Source organism: Marmota monax, unplaced genomic scaffold (genome assembly GCF_021218885.2).
Source record: "Marmota monax isolate L192 unplaced genomic scaffold, Marmota_monax_Labrador192_F-V1.1 WCK01_AAM20220418_F8-fsc00074, whole genome shotgun sequence".
NCBI classification, from domain to species: domain Eukaryota; kingdom Metazoa; phylum Chordata; class Mammalia; order Rodentia; family Sciuridae; genus Marmota; species Marmota monax.
This window is the reverse complement of record NW_026694232.1, coordinates 9,041,696-9,061,944: the sequence shown is the minus strand read 5'-3', so window position 1 is coordinate 9,061,944 and position 20,249 is coordinate 9,041,696. Positions and strand designations below refer to the sequence as shown.

At 34.3% G+C, this 20,249-nt stretch overlaps 1 protein-coding gene across 6 annotated transcripts in view; it reads right to left on the bottom strand.

Moving 5' to 3' along the window:
* The window catches only part of Atp11b (ATPase phospholipid transporting 11B (putative)), a 114,817-nt gene that overhangs the window by 55,088 nt on the left and 39,480 nt on the right, over positions 1-20,249 (bottom strand). For all 6 annotated transcript variants that reach the window (XM_046466842.2, XM_046466841.2, XM_058586208.1 and 3 more), the window contains 9 exons: positions 16,626-16,707; positions 11,882-12,032; positions 10,631-10,828; positions 8,001-8,243; positions 7,096-7,271; positions 6,307-6,375; positions 4,995-5,068; positions 4,818-4,921; positions 1,482-1,663 (listed from right to left, as the gene is read on the bottom strand). In XM_046466842.2, the coding sequence (XP_046322798.1) occupies positions 1,482-1,663; positions 4,818-4,921; positions 4,995-5,068; positions 6,307-6,375; positions 7,096-7,271; positions 8,001-8,243; positions 10,631-10,828; positions 11,882-12,032; positions 16,626-16,707 (1,279 nt within the window). The remainder of the gene's footprint in view (positions 1-1,481; positions 1,664-4,817; positions 4,922-4,994; positions 5,069-6,306; positions 6,376-7,095; positions 7,272-8,000; positions 8,244-10,630; positions 10,829-11,881; positions 12,033-16,625; positions 16,708-20,249) is intronic.

Genomic DNA, 20,249 nt, shown 5'->3' with positions numbered 1-20,249 from the left:
AAACAAGAATAAACTGACTAATGATCATCTGGCTCACCTAAAAATCAACCAATTAAAATCTGCAACTTCACATTTTAAGAGTCTATCTTCAAAACTGAATTTTATGAGACCAAACTATGTGGTCTTCATAAACTCCTATTTTATTAGGAAGTGCTCACTCCCCTACTCACAGCCCTGCACCGTTTGGCAGTGCTGAGAATCAAATCCAGGGCTTCATGCTTACTAGGCAAGAGTAAGTACTCTGCCACTGAGCTATACCCCCTGTGCCCTAGAAAATCTTAAATTTCAAATCAAAAGATTTATCTTTCTGATTTTCTTTTTGACAAGAAAATCACTCTTGTAGTTAAAAAACCAGACTGTGGAAAACAGAGGCCTATATAACTTCAAGTGAATCTAAGAATTCTTATGAGTAGAACTAAAAAGCAAATAAAAATCTAGATTAAAAAATATATAAACACCCTTAGATCTAGGGGTAGAAAAATACAAAACTACAGGCTTAATATAGAATTAAATTTAATGGAAGAAACATTGAGAGATACTTGGCAATAATGACAAATAAATGGGATGCAAGGAATTCACAGGTTAAGGGAATACATATATAATAAAGTACCACAGTAACAATGGAACTACCTAAAAACATGGTGACTTCATGAAGAAGAGAATTTTTAATACTGTCAGGTGTCAGGAAAGATCTTATTGAAGTGAGGTTAATATCTATGCTATATTGTGCCTTACATTTTGTGGAGTTCAAAGTGTATTTTATGAATAAGTATTTGCAGATGGATACAGAAGGGAAGAATCATCCAGGCAGAAGGCACAGCCTTGCTAGAGGAACAAGGGTAAAGTAGAATATTTTCTAACTATAGTCCATGTGTAGAGAACTATAGTCAGTGTGGTATCATTGAGGCATAAAGTAGAAAGGAACAGTGTTGGGAGGTCTGGCTGGAGAAGTAGGCAGGTACTTTATGTCTTTGAATGGTACATGCTGAAGAGTATTCAAGACTACAGGGAGAACTACAGACAAGTGCTTTTTAAAGTCCATCTCAGATGTTTGGCTAGAACAAAATATGATATACTGATTGGGAAAAATTAAGACTTTAATTCTCTATTTTGATTTAATTTTTTTTTTTTTTTTAAATTTTTGGGCACCAGGGATTGAACTCAGGCGTACTCAACACTGAGCCACATCCCCAGCCTTTTTTGTATTTTTTATTTAAAGACAGGGTCTCACTGAGGTGCTTAGTGCTTTGCTTTTGCTGAGGCTGGCTTTAACTCATGTTCCTCCTGCCTCAGCTTCCCAAGCTACTGGGATTACAGGCATGCACCACCATGCCCAGCTGATTTTTAAATATTTTTATATTTTGATTTTAAATACATCAAAATAGGCTGTTAATAAGCAGAACTTATTTCATACATTAGAAACTTGGCTAAAATATTTTTATGAGAGAAAAATGATAATTGTTTACTTATTTGATACTTACCTATCTTCCACTGCTGTAGCTCCAAGTAATATCAGGTCTTTTTCTATAAACTGGAAGACATTAGCCAATTTCTCTTCCCGTTGCTGCAAGGCAGTCCTGGCTTCAAAAAGGCGCCTATCTATTTCTTCGTACTCTTTAGATGTAAATTGTCTAAAGGCTATACACAGAGTTCTTAGCCCTTTCTAAAAAAAAAAAAAAAAATTAAAGACAAAAATTGATGACAAATAACTAATGAAAAATGAAATTAACTGGCATACACTGAGGACCCTGAGTTTAATCCCCAATATCAGAATAAAACAGAAACTCAATAAATAAATAAATAAAATAAACAACAAAAGTATCACATTACCCAAAAAAAAAAAAATCAATTATGAATAACTTAAAAAGTACTATCGTCGTTAAGTAAGGAAATAAATGTCACAAAGCCCTCATGATCTGAGTTATGGGTCCCACATCAGCCCTCTTTGAATTTCTGATAATTTCTCAAAAAGTTGCTCAAAATAATTAAGTTTATTGGATTGTACAATATTAGAGCCTAGAAAGGACTGCAAGGACTATCTTATTTATAGTTTTAAAATGGTTACACAGAAAGCCAGAAAGTTCTATAATGATGCCTTCATGACTCTCAAGAAAGACAGTACAAGGTTTATTCACTTGGTTGAACTTACAAATCTGCTTTCATTTTTAGGCAAAGGAGACTATAATTTTCTGACAGTTTTTTGTATGCTAAAGTCTGACATTCAAATAAAGAAGTCTGTAAAATAGTTATTATCAAACTATATTTTCTAGATCTACCAAATTAACAATTAAAATTTGAAATAATATCGTTTTGTCTTTGACAATGAAATAAAATTTTCAAAACTTAGAAATATATATTTGATTATTTGATTCCACTGGGATCAAAGTTAAATCTCTGAAAGCTGGTATCTTTAAATCTAAAGGCTTATAAAGTTCCTTTCCTTGCTGCATATTTTACTCAGGAAAACCCATCATACTTCTCTAATAATGGCAGAAAGGGTAGATTTTAAAAAAATACTACATGAGGCGCTGCAGTTGTGGCTCAGGGTAGTGTGCTTGCTTAGCATGTGTGAGGCATTGGGTTCGATCATCAGCACCACATAAAAATAAATAAATAAAATAATGGTATTGTGTCCATCTACAACTGTCCCCCACAAAAAATTTTTAAAAATATCATATGACTATATTAAGCAAATTTCTAGACACTGGCATTCCCTGATTTATAAATGATTCACACCTAAAAAGAACATGTTTCATGAATAACAGGGGGTATCCAGTTATTAATATAGGAATCAATTAGTTCATTAAAAAACAAATACTGACAGTCAACTATGTGCTGGCATTTTTCTGGATATTAAAATGAGGACTCTTTCTTTTTAAGAATCACCTGAATTCTTTTATTTTTTTTAAATAAGGGATGCAATTTGCATTCTATAAAATTTACCCTTTTAATTTGAAAAAGTACAAATCAGTGATTTTTAATATATTCACAAGTGTATAATCATCACTGTTAATTCCAGAATACTTCATTACCCCACAAAAGGAATCCCATACCCATTAGCAGACATTCCTTTCTCTCCCCTTCTTCTAGTTTCTAGGAACCATTAGTCTGCTTTCTCGAAGAATCTGCTTATTCTGGATATTTCATGTAAATGTAACATGACCTTTTGTGAGTGGCTTCTTTTATTCAAGCAGTCTTTTCAAGGTTCATCCATGTTGTGGCATGTATCAGTATTTTATTCCTTTTTTTTTTTTTTTTTTTTGGTACCAGGGATTGAACTCAGGGGCACTTGACCACAGAGCCACATCCCCAGCCCTATTTTTTTGTATTTTGTTTAAAGACAGGGTCTCACTGAGTTGCTTAGTGCCCTACTTTTGCTGAGGCTGGCTTCGAACTTGGGATCCTCCTGTCTTAGCCTCTGGAGCTGCTGGGATTACAGGAGTGCACCACCGTGCCTGGTTCAGTATTTCACTCCTTTTAAAGGCTAAACAATATTCCATTAAATGGATAAATCATATTTTGTCTATCCATTCATTAATTGGGCCTCTGAGTTTTTTACACTTTTTGGCTATTAGGAACAATGCTGCTTTTGAACAATCATGTATAAGATTTTGTGTAGACAAAAGTTTTCAAGTCTTTTGAGTATATAATTAAAAATAGAATTGCAGGGTCAAATAATAACTTCATGTTTACCTTTTGAGGGACTGCCAAACTGTTTTCCCAAAGAAGCCATGCCACTTCTCTTCCTATCAGCAATATATGAGGGTTCTGGTTTCTTCACATTTGAATTTCCCTATACTCCTTTAGTAACAACCAAGGCACTGTGCATGCCAAACATGCACTCAGCCCAGTTTTTTTTTTTTAAAGAGACAGGATTTCACTTTTAAGACATAGGCTGATCTTAAACTCTTGGGGCTCAACCAATTATCTTGCCTCAGACTTCCCAGTGGCTGGGGCTTTAGGAACTGTGCCTCTTTTTTATGGTGCTGCTGGGGTTTGATCCAGGTCTAGGAATAGGTGAATGCTCTACCCGTGAGCTATATTCTTAACCCTAAACATTTTTTTTTTTAATTCCAGTTTGAGTAGTCCTTGTAACCAAAAGTGCCTTGACTGTAACAGATTTTTTAAAAATATTTATTTTTTAGGTGTAGATGGACACAACACAATGCCTTTATTTTTATGTGGTGCTGAGGATCAAACCCGGGTCCCGCCAGTGCTAGGCGAGCGCTCTATCACTGAATCACAATCCCAGCCCCTGACTGTAACAGATTTGAAGAGAAGACTTACATTTTAAGCAGATAACATTTTTTTTTTTAAGATTTAGATGGACACAATACCTTTGTTATATGTGGTGCTGAGGATTGAACCCAGTACCTCACATGTGCTAGGCAAGCACTTTACCACTGAGCTACAACCCTAGTCCCACAAATGAGTTTTTATGTAAAGAATAGGAAGTCAAAAGTGCAATAGAGTGAAGAATTTCATAATTTTTGATAAATATTTTTCTTATTTTTTACAGTACTGGGGGTGAACCCATGATCTCATGCATGCTAAGTAAGCACTCTATTGCCAAACTACAATTCTAGCCTTGACAAATTATTTTAAAAGTGAAGGGGCTGGGATTGTGGCTCAGTGGTAGAGTGCTTGCCTCACATATACGAGGCACTGGGTTCAATACTCAGCACCACATAAAACTAAATAAGTAAATAAAGGTATTGTCTCCATCTACAACTAAAAAAATATTTTAAAAAATGAAGCCCAAAATCTTTTATATCTTTTAGAGTTTGTTGGTTTATAGCACAGAAATTTATACTCACCAAAGCAAATTCATCTACATGAATTCTGGTTTTTTCTATTTCTCCACCTATACATTTTGGAAGAATTGATGATTCAGCTCCTTTAGCAAATAAAAGCTTCTCACCTAAAAGAAAAAAATAAGTTATAAAGCTCTTAATACTAGGTAAATTAAAGTCATAAAAATTCAGATTGGTTACCTGAAGGTGCTTGAACAATTACACTCATTCTCCTACGATCTGAATCAAATTCCAGAATGTGAAGCAATTTGTACCTAAAAAGGAAAAAAAAAAAAAAGACAAAAACCTTACTCTTCCTATTAATGATAAGTGAAAATTTGGAAAGAATCCCTATAAAAAACAAAACACTATTTAAAATAACAAATTAATCTCAATTACATTTTCATTTCAGATTTAGACTATTATACTCAGAAAGATTAAGTAATTTTCATAAAGTTAAATAAGCTTGTAAGTGGGAGAGCAAGCACTGGAATCCAGATCTGCCCAGTTCCATGTTTTTCTCACTAAAAAAGGTGAATTATTTTCAACACTTATTTTGACAAGTACAACAACACAAATTACTATCAGAGGTTCACATACACAACCAGGTTTTGAGCCTGGTTGTGTATATGAACAGATACCTCTTCATGGAGTTAAAAAAGAATTTGTGTGAATAGGTGATGGCTTGAAAAATCCAGATAAATCTTGTACAATGATGGACATATGAAATACCTTCCACATCTCATAGAATAACACTGAGTTGAATGATGGTTTTAAGTTAATGAAATGACCTACACAGGCTGCCACAGAAAGTACCTAAAGAATGGACCCTATATTTGTAAAAGCAGAGTTTGGAAAAGGATACCTAGAACTGAAATATATTCATAACTGATAAAACCACAAAAGGTATAATAGGCATGGATTAACTTATCAAAGTCGAAATAATGGCAACGAGACTGCTGTTTTTTAATATCTGAAACACAAAACCACAGGAAATAGGAGGATAGTTGGGTTGGGGTGTAGCTCAGTGTAAAGTGGAGCTAGCATGTTTGAGGGCCTGTTTTGATCCCTCCTAGCTCTGCAAGAAAATAAACAAACAAGCAAGTAAAACAAATTTAAGAAAAGTTTTCTTTATTCAATGAGTAAAAACTAATGAAACCCAACCCCAATAGTGTCTAAAAATAAGCATAGCCGTAATTCAGGAAAAGATTTAAAACAGAATATTATTATAACTGTGAGGAGATACAATGTGATATTGACATGACTTTAGAGCAGAGAATGGCAAACTTTATGTGAACCAGATAAGTAAATATTTTACAATTTTGCCAGCCACTTGCAGTCTTTGCTGCATATTCTTTCTTTAAAAAACAATGCTTTAAAAACATAATGTCATTTATAGGCTATACAAAAAAACAGACTGGAGGTCAGAATTGGCTCATGGGCTATACTTATTGATCCTTGTTCAGTACTATATACTTTGTATAGAGAATACCACTACATATGAAAAAATTACCGTTCCAGTTTTCCAAGTATTTTAACTTCCATAGTTTCTTCAGAATTGCCAATAAACACAATGCCAATTCTAGGGATTAAAAGAACAAAGAAATTTAAGAATTAATGGATGATATTTCATATTTAAAAATATAATTAGCCAGGGGCTGGGGTTGTGGCTCAGCAATAGAGTGCTCACCTAGCACGATTTGATCCTCAGCACCACATAAAAATAAATAAATAAAATAAAGGTATTATGTCCAACTACAATTAAAAAAATATTTTAAAACATGTTATTAGCCAGGCACAGTGCTGCATGCCTATAATCCCAGCAGCTTGGGAGGCTGAGGGCAGGAGAATCATGAGTTCAAAGCCAGCCTCAGCAATTTAGCAAGGTGCTAAGAAACTCAGTGATACTCTAAATAAAATAGAAAATAGGGCTGGGGATATGGCTCAGTGGTCAAGTGCCCCTGATTTCAATCCCTGGTACCAAAAAAAAAAAAAAAAAGACATTATAACTTAGCTTAAGTAAAAATATTTAAAACGAAAGTTTAAAATGTACTTTAAAATGTTTTCTTGGAATAAATCATTATTTTTAAGAACTTGAAGGATCAGAGAGGTCCAGAATAATATAACCATAAGTATTTCTTATAACTTTTATTATAGTCTTCATGGTAACCAGAGTTTTAGAGATCTTAGAAAATTCAAATTGATGAATTTATGCTTGAAAATTTTAAATGATGGTTTTCTAATATTCTAACATTTACTTAAAAGGTTGTTTTCTGAGGGTTAGGAAATTTGATTCAATTACCTTGCAGCAGCTTCCACTAGAGCCTTTTCATCTGGTGAAGATGCATAATATTCCAACTGGGAGGGTGCCAGGTTGGATTGCCAGGGGCCATCACCAATGCCATCAGTGTGAACATTGCTGATCTGAACAGTGTGGCAGAGACTGACTGCCTTAAAGAAGAGATTGTGTTCTTTAATCTGTAAAAATATAATAATCGATGATAAAAGCAGCGTTCCCCAATATCATTAAGGAAACTACAGACAGAATCCTAACAGCTAAAACAAGAAAGAGTTCAATGACCCAAAGAGCCATGAAACACCACAATGGCTTAAGATCCTTCAACATATGTGCATCTTTTTAGAAGGTATAACCAAACTGCAAGTAAAGGAGAATACCTTTTTGTGGACAAAGTGAGGACTCAAAAAGTGTTAAATAAATTTAAGCTTATTTCTCAGTTTCTTTACTTCAAGGGAATACCAGCTTTTCTTAACTCTGTTTCATTTAAATACCTGGAGAACTCAGACTAACACACTTGAAGTGACAAGTTAAATTGGGCTGAAACTAAAAAATCTTAGGCTTATATTCTGTAGTATATTCAAATATATACATTTCAAATATTCATTCCTTGCTCCAAAGATACAAACTTTTCCCCCACAATCCATCAACTACTGAAGAGAATTAATGCATATGCAACACTTATTTCTTTATTTTTGGTAATGGGGATTTAATCCATGGGTGGCTTACCACTGAGCTATGTCACCAGTCCTTTTTATTTTTATTTTTTTGAGACAGGATCTTGGTAAGCTGCTCAGGCCAGCTTCAGCTAACTAGGATTTTCTTGCCTCAGCCTCTCAAGTTGCTGGGATTACAGGCAAGTACCACCATACCTATAGAAACGTTTATTTATTAATTTAGAAATTGCTTACTAGTTCAGTTTCATTTTCAGGACTGGTTCTAAAAGAAGAACTGGTTGTAAGATGGGATAAGTTGTTAAGATGAGATAAACTATTCAGATAAGTTAAGTTTCCTTCTGAAGAGTCAGGTGTTGGTCCTTCAGGTACAAGTCTACCATTGATTTCTTGGTATTTCATGCCATTAATTGAACATTCCCGAAACTGCATCTCATTTTCTGTCAACGTTCCAGTTTTATCTGTAAACACATATTCCACCTAGAGAGAAAGAACAAAATAAACCTTGTATTCAAGGTCCTTTGTTGAATAACAAAAACTTTGTCTCTCTGTCTCTTGAAATCTAGTTGATCTATTAACCTTAGTACACCAATGTTGAGATTTCAAGCATAAGTCCATGCATATACAATATAGATGCCAAAGAAACTAAACAAGGCAACACAAAACATTTTAAATCTATATGAGCTTTGATGTTTGTAGCATCTTTAGATACATAATTCCTCTGAAGAACTGACTCACATATAGTATAAGAAATTCATTTCTATCTCTTGGGTAAACTATTTTTTAAATAATATAACTAAAAAATTATCACTAAAGTAAGGATATAAGGAATGCCTTATAACCTGGAAGGTAAAAGGATATCTGGATCTGAAGAAATGTAGAAAGTTGTCCAAAATAGGGAAAACTGAAACAGAGGGCAGGAAACAAATACAATGAAAAAATTAAATGTTTGAAAGAAAAAAAAACATTTTTTAAAAGGTAGTTAAGAAAAATTATTTTAATATTTTTAGAGACTAATTCCAGAAAATTAATCCTAGAAGAGGGTAGGTCCATGAAGAGAGAGGCACATTGGTTAAGTCTTGATATAACCAGAATTACAGTGAAGACTTGATTCCTACAATGATAACTTAAAAAGAGAGGTAAGAGCTGGGAATGTTGCTTAGTGACAGAGCACTTGAATAGTGTTCTCAAGGTCTTGGGTTCAATTTCTAGTACTGCAAAATTTAAAAATTTAAAAAATAAAAAATAAAAAGGGAGGGAGGTAGCTGTCACAAGAAAAAACACACCACAGACCAATGAACAAACACACACACACAAACACACACATACACACACACACACACCAGATCCAGAAACATATAAAACAGATTATCTACCATGATTATGTGGAATTTATTCCTGGAATAAAAGACGGATTCGACATAAAAAAAAAAAAGAATGTAATCTACTGTATTAATAATATTTGTACTTTATTAATAAAATGACCATCTTAATAGATACAGAAAAAAGATTTGACAAAATTCAATGCCTGTCATGATAAAAACAACCAACAAACTAAAAATATAAAAAGAACTTCCTCAACTTGATAAAAGATATCAAAAAACCCCTCACAGCTACCAAAATATAGAATGCCCTTCTCCTAAATGCAGAGAAATAAGACAAAGATATCTGTTCTGGCCACTTTTATCAACACTGTATTGAAGTACTAGTTAGGGAAATTAGTCCCCCCCCCCCAAAAAAAAGGGAGAAAGAGAAAAAGAAAAGTTATCCTGATTGAATAAACTGGGAAAATTTCTCCATTTGCATATGAAATGACATTGTATATAAAAAAAATCCTAAGGAATCCATTGAAATATCTATTAGAACAAATAACCAAGTTCAGCCAAGATTCTAGGATAAAAGAGCACCACTATGTAGAAAGAAGAGTTCACCTAAGTTATACTCCATGTATTTATACTATTTCAAAATACACTCTACTGTCATGTGTATCTAAACAGAATTAAAAAAAGGAAAAGTAGAGTTTACTGCTTCGAGCAAGAAATAAATATAAGTGATAAACACTTAAATGTCCATATTATTGGGAATAGTAAAGATAACACCAGAGACATAGGAATTCTGCTACATAAAATAATAATAATAATGATAATAAAGGTGGGTCTGGTGAGGAATGCCTGTAGTCCAGGTACTCATGAGGCTAAGGAAGGAGGACTATACTATAGGAGTCTGAGTTCTGCTTGGAAGCAAAGGAAGACCCCATCTTCAAGAAAAAAATAAAAGGGTCGGGGGTGGAAGAGGGAGAGAGACAAAGAAAGAGAGGGAGAAGAAAAAAAAATTCCTAACTAACTGACATGCTTGAACATACAGAGGCAAGAAGCTTCATGTATTTGTTAAGGACTTGTTTGTGGTATGTGGAAATTATGCAAATGAAAGAACAAAGCAACTCTAATTCTAAGGAAAACAAAATATATAGAAAGAAAACAAAATAACATCATTATAGGAAACATAAAGAATAAGGAATTAATGAATAGTAGTCAAATGATATCAATCAATAAATAATAAATTCTAATTTGTGAAATAACAATATTGAGGGGCTTGGGGAAGTAAGGGGGGTTATGTGTCAGAATATGTATGGGAAGGAGGAGTATGAGTTTATCTTCATATTTCATAATAGATAATTTCTAGCATGTTAAAATTAAGAAAGGGTGTAGAAATACATTGATAAATAATAAAAGAAGCAATTTAAAAATTAAAAATAGAATAAGATGTAGAGCAAAGCAGGGATTTTTTGATATGAACTTTGTAATATTTGTTATATTAGCCTTTGTACATGTATTGTTTTAAAAATAAAATATTCTGGTTATATTCACCTGTCCAAGCTCTTCATTAAGATCAGAAGTATTGACTTGAGCTTTCTGATCTGATTCTTCATGATAGAGATCAAGATCCCAGCCAATAAAAAACGATCCAAGAAATTTTTGCATTTCAACTGTCACATATAATGAAATTGGAATGATGAAATTGTAGAGTACCAAAAAAGCAAGAAAATCAGAAATAAACCTCAGAATCTAGGAAAAAAGAAATGATTATTTGATAAGAGCATGAGAATTTCTTCTGTGTTACTTCTTATCAAAAGGTTTCATAACTAAACAGATCATCAATTATATTCCAAAATAGAATAATATCACAAATTGAAATTCATTTATTAAATTGTCTTTTTAACATTTATTTTCTTTATTTAGACTCTTGATAAGAGTAAAGGAAAACAATAAATTCAAATAATTTGTTACTTTTCAGAAGCTAAAGTCACCTGATATTACTGAAACTGCCTTTGGTAAAATTATAATTATGCCCTCTGGAGTGCACTTACCCACTCTACTCCCTTCAAAACCATGGACAATTAAAATTGAGTGTAAATTCCAAAAAAATATAAGATAATTGCTAGGTTGGAACTGATAAGAAATCAAAACTCTGAAGTACAGATTTTACAGGGATAGCCTTAATCCACAGCATAGCAGAGCCAAATTTCCATTTGAATTCTGAGAAAGGTAAAATAACTGTGAATGGTATTGAAAATATCATCCTGTATTTTATCTGCTTTGTGATCTCCTAGAGATCCAAATACATCTTTCAATGTGTATATTTTAATCTAAGGTTAAATTTGGAGGACAATTATTTACCAAAATTGTAGTTTAAATTCTCTTGGTAGTCCACATTTAATCAGTTTAAACCTTTATATGATATAATTTGTGAGTTACTTCATACCACCAAGACAGAGAAACCTGAATTATATAGACAGGATAGAAAATAAATCAACTTGCTCTTCAAATAATTTTCAATATACAATAAATGGAATAGAAAACAGAATTTGTAGTATTGAGGTAGATACAAATATAGTCAGATTTAAATTTTTGTGATCTGTTTTAACTACTCAAGTCATTCCACAGGGAACGCAACTACTTACTAAGCTATGAAAAGCTGACTGCTCTTCACTTGCAATGTTGTTTTGTCAGTACTAATGGTTATGTGATCACAGTGTTCCCTCCTATCACAAGCCACTAGCAAAGCACTAACTGCGCCAAAAAAAATAGTTTCTTTTATAGCAGAGCACCATAAAATACCTTACTACTATTTCTTTGATGTTCTGTTTTTTGGTTATACCAAGGTTCATCCCATTTTTCTTCAGCTTGCCATGTATACTTCAAGATAGTACTGATGATGGCTTCAGAGATAAGGATTATTAGATAAATTATTAAAAATGTGTTCATTGATCTGAAGCAAGAAAAAGACAATACAAAACATCCAAGTTACTGTCTTCATTTGCTTAGTAATTAATACTTCTATTAAAGAAGATAATAAAATAATAAGGTATTATTACAGCTATTTTAGAGGACACAGTCTTTACTTTCAAGAAATAACCATTCAAAAGAATCTATTTACTAGCAATAAAAGAACTGATACATATAGATGTTACAGTAAATAACAGCTTTGGCCAATTATTTTTGCTGTAAAGAATTGTTTGAAGAATTTTAAGTATTTTCAGGACCCATCTAATTACAAATGTACTAACAAAAGAACATTTTATGTTTTTTTTTAATGCTATATGCATTAAAATTTTACAAAACTTGGCACATCCACTATCTTTATAAACATTCTGTGAAGAAGAGATTAATCCATTGTTTTTCCTGCTGAAGACCAAAGTCCAAATATATTTCTGTACTTTCTCCAAACCATCAAAGTCAGGATCCCTCTTCCCTTCACCAGTCAAATTTAATGTCACCTGTATGATGTTAAGTTTAGAAACATGCATTTTTCATATAATAAAATAAATGGCATCTTATTAAACAATCCAAATATATACAAAATAATAAAACAATGGTATAATGAACCCCCATACATCTAACATGTATTGAGGGCAAATGCAGGTCTCAGGCTTTGTAAAAACTCTTAAGGATGGAAAAATGCCTGAATTCTGGATTTTCTCCATAGACCTTCATAATTTACCCTTATCTTAACTATGCAAGTAATTGATATTCCACTATCCTACAACGTAAACTCTATGCTATAGTGAGAATAGGTGGAGAGGAAAGAGAACAAGAAAGTAACTGTTTTTTGTTTGGGTATTATGTATTAGGCACAGTGTTTGACATTCCACCTTTTGTACTGCTCACATTGTTAAAGATAAACATTTGGTTCAAAGGAATAAAACAACTGGTCCAAGACCACATAACTAATATGCAGTGGATCTGAAGTTCAAATTTACATCAGCCTGACTCCAAATTCTGACATCATTAACCCAGTCATGCCCCACCTTCTGTCTTTGCTCACACTTCCCTCATCGCTTTTCTGCTTGCTTAAAATGTCAAAGATATAGGGCTGGGGATGTGGCTCAAGCGGTAGCGCGCTCGCCTGGCATGCGTGCGGCCCGGGTTCGATCCTCAGCACCACATACAGACAAAGATGTGTCCGCCAAATATTAAAAGTAAATATTAAAATTAAAAATAAATAAATAAAAACTGAATTTAAAAAAAAAAGTCAAAGATATTAACATTTTACCATTCTCACTTATTCTGTACTTTCCTTCTTTCAAATTACCCATTTAATTTTAATTTTTTTTGTGTGTGTTTTTAGTTTTTTAAATCCTGTCATTTCATTAATTGCTTCTTTTTCTTAGTTTTAGGGACTGAACCAGAGCATGGCACATGCTAGGCAAGTGCTCTACCACTGACTTCCTCATTCTCACCACCCTCTCACCCACTTTAATTTTATTTTGAGAAAGAATCTTTCTAAGTTGCTCAGACTGGCTTGAACTTCAGACCTTCCTACCTGAGCCTCCCAAGTAGCTGGGATTATAGGCATGCGCCACCATGCCTGGCATCAATTGCCTTTTAATTTTTTTTTATTTTAAAATAATTACAGGCACACGGGAAGTTATAAAAACAGTACAGAGTCTCATGTACTCTTAGCCCATGTTGACGTCTTATATAGTTGTAGCATAATATCAAAACCAGGAAAACGATGTTGTTACAGTATAGTAAATTAGACTGTAGATTCATTCTCATCATTTATAAAATCTGTACTCATTTTTATGTGTGTGAATGGTTCTATGTAATTTAATGCTATATACAGATTAACCACCATTATCAATATATTGAACTTTGCCACAGAACTCCCTTGTGCTAATACTAACAATATTTGCATCTATCCTCTCCCGTAGCTGTATAATTTTGTCACTATGAGAATGTTGTAAGATTGAAATCATAAGAGTATATAATCTTTTGAGTGTGACTCTTTTTACCAAGTATAATGCCTTTAAGAGTTATTCAGGTTGTTATTTTCTTGCTAAGTAATGTTCATTGCATAAATGTACTAGATTTTTTGTTCAACTATTTACCCATTAAAGGACACTGAGAAGTGCTCCTAATAAAGTTATGTTTTGCTGTTACAAATAAAGTTGGTATGAACATTCCTGTATGAATTTATGTGTTAACATAAAATTCATTTCTCTGGGATAAATACCCAAGTGTGCAATTACTAGGCTGTATGGTAAATGCATGTCTAGTTTTGTAAGAAACTGAAAAACTATCTTCCAGAGTGTTGTTTCCACAATGATGAGAGATCCAGTTTCTTCACCTATTATCCAGCACTTGGTGTTACCACTATTTTTTATTTTAGCTGTTTTAATAGGTGGGGCGATACCTCACTGTGGTTCTAATTTGCTTTTCCCTAATAGGTAATGATGCAAATATCTTTTTAAAATTTGTTTTGCTTTGTTTTTAATTGGTTCTTCCTAGTTATATGTGATAGTAGAATCAATTCTGATAAGATTATACAAGCACAAAATATATCTTATTCTAATTAGGACCCCCATTCTTGTAAATGGACATGATAGTCTGAACATATTTTTATGTATTTATTTGCTATTTGCAACTCTTCTTTGGTGAAATATATATTCACATCTTTTGCTCATTTGTAACTGAATTTTTGGGTTACTGTTCAGTTTAAGAGTTCTTTATATATCTAGAAATAGGCCTCTGGGAGATTTATGGTTTGCATATATTTTCTTCTAGTATATAACTTGTCTTTCATCATTTTAACAGAACTTTGGAAAGATTTTTAGTTTAGATGAAATCCAATTTATTAATTATTACATCTAATAACTCTGTGCTTAACTCTGAGTCCTGCAGGTGTTCTACATTTTCTTCCATTTAGCATTTGATGATCTTTATTGGTAATATAAACTAACGCTTTTTTTTCCCCCCAAATTTTAGAGTCTCAAGCCATTTTTTCCAAATATTTTTTTTTTTACTTTGCCCCTTTCTCTTACTTGGGGATTCACTTATACTAAAGCTAGACAGTCTAATGTTGTCACACCTCCTCTGAAGTGCTGTTCTTTTCTCTCCCATCTTTTTTCTCTCAGTTCTTAAAATTGAATAATTTCCCTAAGTTCAGTAATTGATGTTAACTTTATCCAGTAATGTTTATCTTTTAGTACTTATATTTTTCAGCTCAATAATTTTCATGGGTTCTTTTTTAAAGTTTCCATTTCCCTATGTTCATTCATGTTTTCTTTTAGGCCCTTGAACAAAAACAAGAGTTTTCTCATTTGTTCATTCGTATTTTCTTTTCGCTCCTTGCTTCAAAATTCCTATTTGCTAATTGTAAGATTTAGATTATTTTGGAGACAATTTCCATTGAATGCTTTTTCCAATAAAGTATGAGTTACATTCTTTTTTCACTGCAGACTTTTCTTTTTGGTGGTACTGGGTATCAAAGCCAGGACTTTGCACATGCCAGGCAAGTGCTTTATGTCTGCTTATTTTTTTTTTAATGCATACTGAACTTCTAAATAATAGGCTGCAGAACCTATATTATTTCATATTTCTCAGAAGAGTGCTGATTTTTATTTCATTAGGCAGTTAACCTGGTTGGACTTAACCCCCTCAATTCTGTCTCCACAGAATTTCACTACTTCCACAGTGAGAAGTAGTGAAATTCTCTGTTCAGTTCTTTCAGCTTCCTACTACTATTTTGTTTATGTTTTTCCCCAAGCCCACTAGGTATACCTTGCACATATATATATGGTTCTAGTAGTCAGGCAAGGATCTGAAAGAAATTTCTGAGGTTTTCAAGTTCTCTAGCTCTCTCCTTACATATTTGTCCCTAACTTTCCAGCTGTTCTTCCATCACCTTTGAATCATGTCCTCTGGTATTTTAATCCAGTAAAGTTCAGACTTTCTTTTCTTCTTTCCTCTTCCTCTCTTCCCCCTTCTTCTTCTTTTTTTTTTTTTTCTTGCAGTACTAGAGATTGAACCCAGGGTCTTATGTACATTAGGCAAATGCTATACTGAGCTGAATCCACATTCCATGCTTAGACTTTTTGATGTCCTTAGCAGTTCATAAATTGGGAATGCCCTCAGACAAAAGTTGTATTCAAATCTTTTCCCTTGGTGTTGACATCTTTCAAGATTAGCCTCCTTGCTGGTTTCTGCTTACTTTTGGTCAATTTCCAGTATTTTCTAATAGCTTATTATTTTAAAACGTGTTTTTTTCCTTTTAAAAATTATTATCATAGGAAGGTTAGCCTGATCAAGTGATTCTACAGTTTACCCAACACAATATTTATTTTTAAAGTCATACTTTAGTATGACAACATGCAAAATGCTGCCTGTACATAAAAATATAAGACACTGCCCTGCCTCCAAGGATACAATTTTATTGACATATATATATATATATATATATATGTCAATAAATATAAATATATATATGTCAATATATATATGTCAATAAATATATATATATATATATATATAAAACAAATATAGTTATAATTATATATAAATAAGTGAAAAGTTTTCTTACTTTTCTACTGCAGATCGTTTCTGTGACTTGCTCTTGTAATTTAATGCCATCTTAGTTTCCATTCCAGTGTATATAGCAACACCTACCAAACAAAACAAAACAAAACTTCTTTTAAAAATAATCCTCTGGGCTGTTTCACAGGAAATAAATGTGCTCAACAGCATGAAACCATCTTTAAAAAAGGATTGTCTGACAGTTATTGTACTTTTGGCTTTTCTTTAAGTCTTTTAAGTTTTTAAAGTCTTTCCAAGTCCAATTTTGTAGAAACCCTAATCACTCAGCCTGCTGGACAAGGAGGCCATGAGAGTCCTGTGCCAGAGTTATAATGGATTCCTGAAAGAGATATTATTTGTGTTGGAATTGATAGAGAAAAATGATGAAAAAGACCAAGTTAACAGTGCTAACTAACAAAGACAGAAACAGAAAAGCACTTTGTTAGGTTGAAACAATGTATCGGGGCCATGTGTGAAAGCCCCAATGCCAGAATCTGGAGTCTAGACATCATTCCATAAGCACTGGAGAGATAATATGGATATCCATCATAGTAAATTACGTAAATGCAAAGAAAATGCCATTTAAAAAATGTGTGCCTACATAAAAGACTCTGAGATGAGTGAGAATGACAGTAATAACAGGACTAATACTGGGAATGAATGACATTTGGCAAAAACAACCTTATAAAAACTTTGCAGTTAGACCTTGGTTTGAATACTAGCCTGCCATTTACTAGTTCCACATCTATGTATAAGTAATCTCTTGGAGTCTCAATTTCCTCATCTTTAAATGGAGGAAAAATACCTCATAGAACTGGGAGGTCCGTATGAAAAATTAACAAAATGTCTAGAATCAAACAGATAATTAGCAAATGTTCATTCTTAATGCTAAATACTAATCTGAGAAATAATACAGGACTAATCATGCACTCTTTATCCTGGAATTTTTATTATTAGAATGACTCCTTAAAGGCAGGGGTCATAACTCAAATGAGAAAGGGCACTGGAACTGTAGAAATGTGTAAAAATAGCCATAGTGAAACAAAAGGAAAAAGTGGTGTTGAGGCAAACAACAGAAAATAGACCCACTTAAAGGCATTCAAATACATATTTTAAGAGTGTACAAAACTGGGACCACTGCTTTAAGGTAAACAGGCATGAAGGAGACATTATTAGAAAGATATACTAAAATATACTTACTTGAGCTCTAAAAGCCCTGGAAAGTTACTTTGGTTTCTGCCATCAGAACATTAAAATGGATTTTTTAAAACCATGGTAAAATACATATAACATACAATTTACTATTTTCAGGGGCACTTAGAACATTCACAATTTTATAGAACCAACCATATAAACCAGAGAATATTTTTATCACTCTGAAAGAAAACTCTGCACCCATTAAATAATTAGTTCCCTAGTTCCCTCCTCTCCCCAACCCCTGGGACCCACTTATCTACTTGTGTCTATGACTTTATCCATTCTGGGTATTTCAATAAATGGAATCATACCATTATGTAACCTTTTATGTCTCACGTCTTTCACTTAACACAATATTCAAGGCTCATCCATGTTGTAGCATGCATTACTTCATTCCTTTTTATGGTTAAGTAGTATTCTATTATACGGATATACCATATTTTATTTATGCATTCATTAGTTGATGAACATTTGGCTGTTCCCAATCTTTGGTTATTGTGAAGAGTGCTGCTATGAAGATTCTTGTGCAAGTTTTTGAACACCCATTTTCTGTTCTCTTGGGTATATACCTAGTGTGAGACTGTTGAGTCATATGGTAATACTATGTTTAACTTCCTGAAGAACTGCCAAACTGTTTTACTAGAAGCTGTGACATTTTACACTACCATCCGCAATGAAATAGGGTTCTTCTTTCTCCATATCTTTGCCAATGCTTATTTTCTTAAAAAAAAAAAAAAAATATAAGATTTATCGGAGAGCCTAATACTGAGAGATAAGACATAATACAGGTAACAGGAAAAGAAAATCAGAAGCAAGGGTCTGGTGGTTTTGCGCACAAAACTAGTGGCCACACGCACCCTGGATTGTGATTGCAGTTCAGGAGAGGGCAGCTTCAAGTGCGGTGTAAATTGAAAAACCAACCCACGCTGGCGACAGTGAAGAGCTGGAGCGAGGTTGAGGGAATTGAGAAGCTAGCAGACTGGGCACACGCGGTCTCCACTGGAACGACTTCCCCTTTCCAAAAAACGGCTAATCCTCTGGCCATTCAAGTTCTCCAAAAGTAAAAGAATTGGGTTCAAGAGCAATAAGAATAAACCTTGGAGAGCGGCCGGGGCGGCGCTGGCTGCGGAGGCCGCGGCGGAGCGAGGCGCGGGAGCCCGAGGCTGAGACTCACCGGAGGGAGCGGCGCGAGCGCCCTGCCATCATCCCGTGTTATAGTTTTGCTGCTGGACTCTTCCCTCCCTTCCCCCACCCCATCAGGATGATATAAGACTTGAAAGAAGACGATGCATACAGGACCACTAGGCAATGCTAAGCTGACGTGGATCTGGGGCGAACAGTCTGGGCCCCTCAGAACACACACACTGAGCCCAGGTCGGCTGCATTCAAGCTCCGGTTCGCCTGCTTCTTGTGACTCAGCACTAACGATCCCGCTGAAATAACTGGACGGCCCCTCTGAACTTACAGAGGTAAAAGCCAACCAAGGATTCATAGACAGTGGCCACAGGATTGAAACGGGGATTGGGAGAAACAGTCAGGACCAACCCATTGCATTGGTCACCCGGCAAAGGGAACGAACGGTCACCATTTGCATGGGATACCACCTTGACAGAGAACTGACGTCACGGGCGGAGGAGATAATTTCATTGAAACCAGCACGACAGGTGTGTAATCCCCTAGCCATCTCTCTCCACACAGCGGGGAAACCTTAAGGGCCCCTCCCAGCTCTCCTGTGAGTGCGATAGCCAGACCAAGGGAATGAGGAGTGGCGCGGGACTCGCAGCGTGGAACTCCTGGCTACCACTCCCACCAGTGCTGACAACTGAGGTCTCTTGCACCAGCTACCGGGGGCGTGGCTACCGGAGGGCAAGCAAATTCGCTGGGGGTTCTTAGCCCTAAGCTCTACAAACTTAGGGTCTGAGGGAGGCAAACAGGGAGAGTGTGCCCAGGCGTTCATGAAAACAGGGCTCCCAGGAGCAGCAGACCTGGCGTGTAGCCAGTATTGTGGTGAGCGTCACAGGTGAGCGGGGCCTGGCTTGAGGAAACACAAGAGAAGGCCCTAGACACTCAGGATTGGAGACCCGCCCAGTCTGGGAGGAAGAGCTGCTGCACAGTGATTGGTTCCCACCTATTGAGAGGAGAAGCTTGGCCCAGTGGGCACAGCTCCACCTACTGGAAGAGAAGTAAATCTAACTCTATGACTGCATTTCTTCTTCTTATTATTATTTTTTCTTTTTCTTTCATTTTCATTTTTTTTGTTGTTGTTCTGTAACTTTTTCTTTTTAATGTTTTTAATTTTTTAAAATTTTATTATTATTATTTTTTAAATTTTAATTTTCATTTTTTATTATCATTATTATTTTTGTAAAAAAATTTTTTTTTCTTTCTTTATTTTCTATTTTTTTTGTTTCTTTTCTCTTTTCATTTCTTTTCA